This window comes from Lipotes vexillifer, unplaced genomic scaffold, assembly GCF_000442215.2.
Source record: "Lipotes vexillifer unplaced genomic scaffold, Lipotes_vexillifer_v1.1 scaffold823, whole genome shotgun sequence".
Taxonomy (NCBI): Eukaryota; Metazoa; Chordata; class Mammalia; order Artiodactyla; family Lipotidae; genus Lipotes; species Lipotes vexillifer.
Genome location: NW_006772547.1, coordinates 815,818 through 823,584, shown reverse-complemented (window position 1 = coordinate 823,584; position 7,767 = coordinate 815,818). Strand labels below are relative to the sequence as shown.

Genomic DNA, 7,767 nt, shown 5'->3' with positions numbered 1-7,767 from the left:
GGGGGCGGGGGGGGGTGCTATATGGGGTGGAAGGACACGGCAGAGAAGTCCCCGAGCTGCGCGTGGGAGGGGCACGTGGCAACAGCAGCATCTTGGAGATGGAACAAAAAAACTGGGGGATATACAGGGATATCGGTATCAAACAGCTAGAAGGATGGCCTGGGAATAATGAGGGGCCCACGGAGCTATTTCATTAATGCGGCAGAAGATCGCAGCCCAGGCACCCCTCCACCGTCCGCGGGGTGCGGTTCCCTGAACGGAGACTCACTGGAGCGCTCCCCGCGTGGTGCCGAGGAGCCCAGGCTTTCTGAGGAGGATGAAGACAAGGACTCGGTGGCCGGTTCGGAATAGCTCCTCTCACCAGGCGCTGGGTCACTTCCTCGAGACTGCGGGGCGGAGGCTGAAAACCGCGTCGAAACCGAAGCGTTCACAACCTCAGGATGGGAAGTGGAGCTTCCGGTCGCATCTGCGAACGGCTCGCTGTCGGTCAAGACCCAGCGAGCAGTGCTCTCTCCACCTCTTGCCCGCGGGACTGACCGAGACACAGTCGCTGTCTGAGACACGGAGCTGCCACTCCCCGCACCAGAGCTGCTGGCGAGTTGGTGTCCTCTGGAGGCTGAAAGGTGTCAGAGAGAAAAGGACATCACATGGATGCAAGAGAGATCCCTCCACAGCCGAGACACGAGTCTTCCCTAGGAGAAGGTGCCCTTTGCAAGGACCTTGTATAGTATTTACTATACGTGAAACCTGACGTGCATTTTCAGGTTCTAAATAATTATTTCAAAACTCTTCAGTGTCAGTAAGAGATCAATACTAAAAATAAAAATTGGTGAAGACGTGAGCTTTTAAACAGTATGTGCAAAGCAGAGTAACTTACAGGCCTGAGTGTTTTTTTTTTTTTTTTTTTTTTTGCGGTACGCGGGCCTCTCACTGTCGTGGCCTCTCCCGTTGCGGAGCACAGGCTCCGGACGCGCAGGCTCAGCGTCCATGGCTCACGGGCCCAGCCGCTCCGCGGCATGTGGGATCCTCCCAGACCAGGGAACGAACCCGCGTCCCCTGCATCGGCAGGCGGACTCTCAACCACTGCGCCACCAGGGAAGCCCCCAGGCCTGAGTGTTTTATTCTCTTTCCCCCAAAACATGGGGTGGTATGAGCCAGTGAGTATGCTGTTATGTCCATCAAATAGAATGTGCCCAAATATTGTGCTTAGAGCATTTTTCTAAGACAGTTCTATTATTTTTTATTTATTTTTTTATTTTTTTTCGGTATGCGGGCCTCTCACTGCTGTGGCCTCTTCCGTTGTGGAGCACAGGCTCCGGACGCGCAGGCTCAGCGGCCATGGCTCACGGGCCCAGCCGCTCCGCGGCATGTGGGATCTTCCCAGACAGGGGCACGAACCCGTGTCCCCTGCATCGGCAGGCGGACTCTCAACCACTGCACCACCAGGGAAGCCCCGACAGTTCTATTATTAATAAAACTAATTTTGGGGACTTCCCTGGTGGTCCAGCAGTTAAGACTCCGTGCTCCCAGTGCAGGGGGCCTGGGTTCCATCCCTGGTCAGGGAACTACGTCCCGCATGCCACAACTAAAAAGATCCTGCACACCACAACGAAGATCTCACATGCTGCAACTAAGACCCAGTGCAGCCAAATAAATAAATAGATTTATTTTTTTAAAAAAGATTATTCTAATTTTGAAGTACAGCAAACAAAAAATCAACTATAGGGGGTACACTAAAACCATGAATTTAGGGAGTACGTTTATATCTGCACATTTCCTTTGTAAAGATGATCTGTACAGAAGATAACTGAAGCTAGCTTTAAAGAGCGGGCCAGCTCTCAGTTTGAAGATGGTGCTGCAGAGTGACAAGATGCACCAGCAGTGGGACCTCAAGGCGGGGTTCTCAACTCTGTGGTCAGTGAGCTAAAGACCACACACTCACTACTTAAACCCTCTGAGCCTCAGTTTCCTCATCTGCAAGAATGCAGGAGGAATGACACCTATTTGACTAATTTCACAACATTGTCATGAGGATGAAAATCAAAATGAGATAATGTGGTATACCAGATAAAGGAGATGGTGTTATCCAAGAACACAGTGGTTTTTTTTCTTTTAAAGGTTGCAAATGGTCTTAAAGTGATTCCTTGAGAAAATGCAACAATTTTAAAATGTCCGTAATAAATAAAGATCGAAGACTTACTTGGGGAATCATTTTGCCAAAATTCCCATGAGACCTTGGAGGACGTAAGGCCAACTCCATTTTCTGTGGATGGCTTAGTGACTTCCCCATCCCCTGGGCTCCTGATTACTCCACTGTTTCTTCTCCACCCTGCATCAGAGGGTGAAGAATGGACCGATGCTGAAGTTGTGGTCATTTCGGAGTCCTCAGGGAAACGCTCTTTCTCATTTAGAGGTCCTGGACTGATGGCTAAAGACTGGAGCATCTTTAGGACACCGTCGGGGAACATGGTAGCAACGTGGACACTCTTTGTCCCACTGACCGAGGGGCTGTGGACAGCAGTGGAGTTGTTTAAATCCTCCGTACTTCCAGAAGCTAAAATGGAAGAAAATATGCTTCAAGATTAGTTGGGGTGTATCTGGATACAAATGATGTTAATTACATTTCGGTAGATGAATACAGATAAGGTGGATCTAATAGATAAACACACATAACACACTCATCCGCCCTCTCCTCACAGAGCTAAGTGGAGAAGCATGAGGTCCTTCACTGAGCACAATAAAAGCTTCAGATCAAGCTAAGAGGAAGACAGGAGAAAGCCTCTAGACATGATTTTCATTTGTCTTTATAGAGGAAGCTAAAAACTTCTGCTCTTGAATCCCACTTTATTACTTACACAGGACAGACCATTGTAACAAGGTGCAGGATTTGTTTTCTTTTGTTTCAGCAGTGTAACCCTTTTGTTCAAATGCTATTATAGATTAAAACCCACACATATGGGCTCCCCTGGTGGCACAGTGGTTGAGAATCCGCCTGGCAATGCAGGGGACACGGGTTCGAGCCCTGGTCCAGGAAGATCCCACATGCTGCAGAGCAACTAAGCCCGTGCGCCACAACTACTGAGCCTGCGCTCTAGAGCCCGCGAGCCACAACTACTGAGCCCGGATGCCATGACTACTGAAGCCTGCGCGACTAGAGCCCGTGCTCCGCAACAAGAGAAGCCACCGCAATGAGAAGCCTGCACACTGCAATGAAGAGTAGCCCCCGCTCGTTGCAACTAGAAAAAGCCCACAGCAAGAAGACCCAATGCAGCCAAACATAAATAAATAAAAATAAATATAAAAAACAAACCCATACATAAAAATGAATCAAAGTGGGTGCCTTGCAGGGGGCCCAGTCACCACTTAGGAGGCCTAGGGCTCTGCAGACCACAGTCAGAACAATGCTGGCCTAGAACAGTAATTCCCAGCCTTGCCACCATCAAGTGTTCTTGATTATTCCCCACCTCATGGTCATAGTAAACCTTATGTTTTGAAAGACTATTAACCAAGCTGCATTTATTAAGGAACAGAGCTTCTAATCAGCAGGAGATACTGATTGTTACCCCACTGATTTGATTTAATTCCATCCAAAAGCAACAGGCTCCATTACTATAGTTAGGTCATTAGGCTTGCGAGACCAGCTCTCGAGCTCACATACTACTCCACGAGGTCAAGGACTCCAGGCTTAGAACAGCTTTTCTGATGAAATGGATGGCAGACACTGGATCAATCGTCAAGAACCTCAAGAACTGAATAATACACCACTGGTCAAAACGTGCAGTATGGGCTTCCCTGGTGGCGCGGTGCTTGAGAGTCCGCCTGCCGATGCGGGAGGCGCGGGTTCGTGCCCCGTTTCGGGAGGATCCCGCGTGCCGCGGAGCGGCTGGGCCCGTGAGCCATGGCCGCTGGGCCTGCGCGTCCGGAGCCTGTGCTCCGCAGATGGGAGAGGCCACAGCAGTGAGAGGCCCGCATAACGCAAGGAAAAAAAAAAAAAAAACGGGCAGTGTGCTCTGCAGAAGTACTGTGGCTCGCTGGTGGCTCCCTTCCACAAAGAACTTTCCAAAGGACACCCTGAGAAATGACCTCCAGAAGGGCACATTGAAATCTTCATTCCAAACAGGAATAAACTGCAGGAAAGCCTGCTGAGTGGGCAAGATCCAAGGGTAAGAAGGGAGAGTGCTTTTTCTTTTTAAGCCAAAATTTTAAAAAACCACTCTCTATACCTATATAATGAAAGGCTTCAAATTGTTAATTATGACTCAGGAAAGGAAAACAGAAAGTTCTCATTATAAACGGTTCCCTGAAGATGAGTCCAGTGTGCAGTCATGACCAAAAGCACAAATAAATATCAAATATATACATATAGGGAGAGCACAGGAGACAGAAAGGTTCCTTTCACTTTTGTACAAAACCATAAAACCAGGTATACCTAGAACATAGGCCTCAGGTCTGGTCACTGGACCTTCATGGAGACAAGGAAGATGCAGGCAATCCATAAAACTAGTAATTAAAACATGGGAATATAAAGACCTGGACACAAAAATAGTTTTATCCTATAGCCATACCTACTTAAAAACAAAAACAGGGCTTCCCTGGTGGTGCAGTGGTTGAGAGTCCGCCTGCCGAAGCAGGGGACATGGGTTCGTGCCCCGGTCTGGGAAGATCCCACATGCCGCGGAGCGGCTGGGCCCGTGAGCCGTGGCCGCTGAGCCTGCGCATCTGGAGCCTGTGTTCAGCAACGGGAGAGGCCACAACAGTGAGAGGCCTGCTTGCCGCAAAAACAAACAAACAAACAAAAAAAACAAATGGACCTGGGGTTTTTTGAGCACAAGCCACCCATTCTCCTTGCTTGACCCTGAGATAAACCTTTCTCTGCTCCAAACAAACAAACAAACAAACAAAAAAGGTTCAGTATAAAAAAAGGAAAGCACAACACAGACATGCCCCAAATCCTCACTTGCCCACTTAGCTTCTCAGGACTAACTTCATTAGAGTCACCATCTATATCCACCAATTACAGCCTCATCAGATTGCTGAGTGCTCTTTCAAAACACTTTTATTCCCAGTAAATTGCATTATTTCATGAATTCAATGCACAGTGAGTTTTACTGGACTCAGCATGAATACCTGTCCAGCAAAGCAATGGCCTCAGAAATACAATTGTAAAAGTCACAACTGCTGGAAGTCACAAAAGGAAAATGGCTATAGGGTTTCCCTGACCCTGAGGGCTCTGTGGACCACACTGGTTCACCATCTCATTATCATCAGTATTAAAAGCTCTGCCTTTTGCTAACCAATTACGATGTGCCACTACGTCATGTACACCTCCATATATTGTGCTAAGTAAGTACTGTATCTCTATAATCTTGTTCCATCCTCACAGTAAGGCTACGAAGCAGTGTGCATACTTCTGTAGAGCTGGTGCTTCTTAATAAGAGGAGAAAATGCTTGGTCAAACTAACCTACAGTCACCACTTATGTTACTAAATGAGCGCCTGCTAAATACATCTAGGGTGAAATGTACCATGTTTCTAATCAGCAGACCAGCACTATTGATTATTTAATAATTGCCTTTCCTTGCTCATTTCCTTCCCTTGAAGCAGCCATTCAAAAATAGGAAGACCATCCATTTGGGAGCAGAAAAAAACTAAAATTCCCTAATCTTTATAATAGGAGGTGAAAAGAACGCCTACTCCTCTGAGAAAACTATATGGGTCACTTTCCCATCACAACACAACATACTGGAGCCTCAGGCATGCATCACAGTGCTCACCCTTGGCTTGGCTGCTATCCAGAACTTGCCAAAAATCTGGCGGGGGCGGCTGATATTTGGGAAAGATATGCTAAATCTACAACCTTCTGAGTTATTTATATCCTCTTCCTTTACAAAGTGAAATCACCACGAAGCAATTTACCTGGACCACATTAGCTCAGCTACCCACAGAAACACTTCTATGAGTTGAGATCCATTATTACACCCTCAGCTCCTATTGAGAATTGACAGAAAATATCAACTTTTAAAGAACATCAGCACAGTTTCCACAAAACAGCAATTGAAGGCATTTTCTGTTATGAGCCTCAACATTCCTTATATAAATATTCCTCTTAGAATGTACTGCCCCCAAAACACTGAAGCCTATGGGTGAAATTGTATACTCACTTTATCTGACAATAATATCATGCCTCACCTGGTTTCCCTTTGTGCCCTGGCTTCCAGGAAGCTCAGTACTAAATTCAGTGCTCAACTGTAGCCATTTTCACATAATTCAACATACACATATCTCTTTTTGCCTTTGAAAGAGAACTTTTTCCCCATTAGTTGCTTTGCTTACTTTTCCCCCTAATTATCAAATAGTACATGGTCATTATAGAGAATATAAAAAGTACAGAAGGAAAAAAAGCAACAAAAGATCTAAAGCAGCAAGCAAAATAATTTCAAACAGCTTCCAATCTCTTTTTTAAAAATCTGAGTTAGCTGTCTGGGCTTTTACCTGCTTTAACACATACATTTATTAGCATGCAATTTATTTTTGGAAGCAGGTAACCCCTGACTACCTGAGCCTCAGAAGAGGTTGTGCTGTGTGTATGTTTCTATGTAGCAGAATGAGAAGTGAAAGGAGTCACCGAATACAAACGCTGATGTGTTTGGAATAACAGATGCTGGAACTAGAAAGGATCTTTAGGATCAACTGATCTAATCCCTTCATGTTTCAAATAAGGACTCCCATCCTCCCCAGGCCAGGCTCCTGGCTGGAATCCTAGCGCTCACCTAGTGAGAAGCATCACTCATCTGACTGGTCCAAGTGCCGCAACCTTCACTGGGTCACGTTTGCTAGTGGACAGAGCAGCCAAGTGTCACAAAGCACACGCCCCTACCCCATTCCCTCTCGGCTTCGATTCCCTACAGAGAGGCCAGTCGGGCTGGGTGACTCCCGGTCTGCCTCGGGCAAGTCCTGCTGGCTTTCTCAGCACTCCTGCCTGCATGCCTAGCGCTCCTAGATCCTGTGCTCAGAAAATCTAACTCTCAAGATTTGCATTTTAGAGGAGGTAGGAGATACACCAGAGCTCTGGTTATCAGGGTAGCAGGGACCAGCCCAGCATTAAAAAATAAAGCAGAGCTTCGTTTCCCATGTGGCTTCGGATCCTTGTTCATGTCCCCTCTGCACCCCTGCCGGGAGGAGAGAAGGGGCTGTCAGGCTAGATCCAGACAGTCCTGGATGCCTGGGCACCTCTTCATTTAACAGCACACAAAGCCCCCTCCAGTATCTAAGAGGGGGGTGGGACCCTACCTAGCACAGAACATCCAGTTCACTAAAAAGAAATAGAAATGCTCAGTGAAACTCAAGGAAGAGGAACGATATGGTAGAACTCTTCAAAAATTAAAAGTATAAGGTTCTAAAAGAATGAATGCTCAAGGAATTGGAGGGCTAATTATTTTTTTAATGTTAAAAAGTACAGGTGACTACAGAGTCAAGGCCAGTAGTTGGAAACATAGGCTGATTTTCAAATATACCACAGTATACATATATCACAGTAGTGGGTTGAATTTAAAGTATAAATATTAAATGACCCTGACCAGAATCAAGTTTAGCTTCCTAGAAAATGCTTCCTTGCCACCATTTCATAAAGCTGGTTGTAAACCACTGAACCACAGAACTTTGAAGCTGGAAAGGATCGTAGCTTTTATCCTATCTAACCAATGTTTAAGAGTCATCTTAAAAACCAATCTCCTAAAAATATGAATCATAAATTATATATATACCCAGT

At 46.3% G+C, this 7,767-nt stretch overlaps 1 protein-coding gene across 1 annotated transcript in view; it reads right to left on the bottom strand.

Annotated features, from left to right (window-relative positions):
* The window catches only part of LOC103083261 (protein HEG homolog 1-like), a gene marked incomplete at its 3' end in the record, with an annotated part of 36,155 nt that overhangs the window by 25,054 nt on the left and 3,334 nt on the right, over nt 1-7,767 (bottom strand). The window contains exons 3-4 of the mRNA XM_007447605.1: nt 2,201-2,554; nt 269-616 (exon numbers count right to left, since the gene is read on the bottom strand). Of these exons, the coding sequence (XP_007447667.1) occupies nt 269-616; nt 2,201-2,554 (702 nt within the window). The remainder of the gene's footprint in view (nt 1-268; nt 617-2,200; nt 2,555-7,767) is intronic.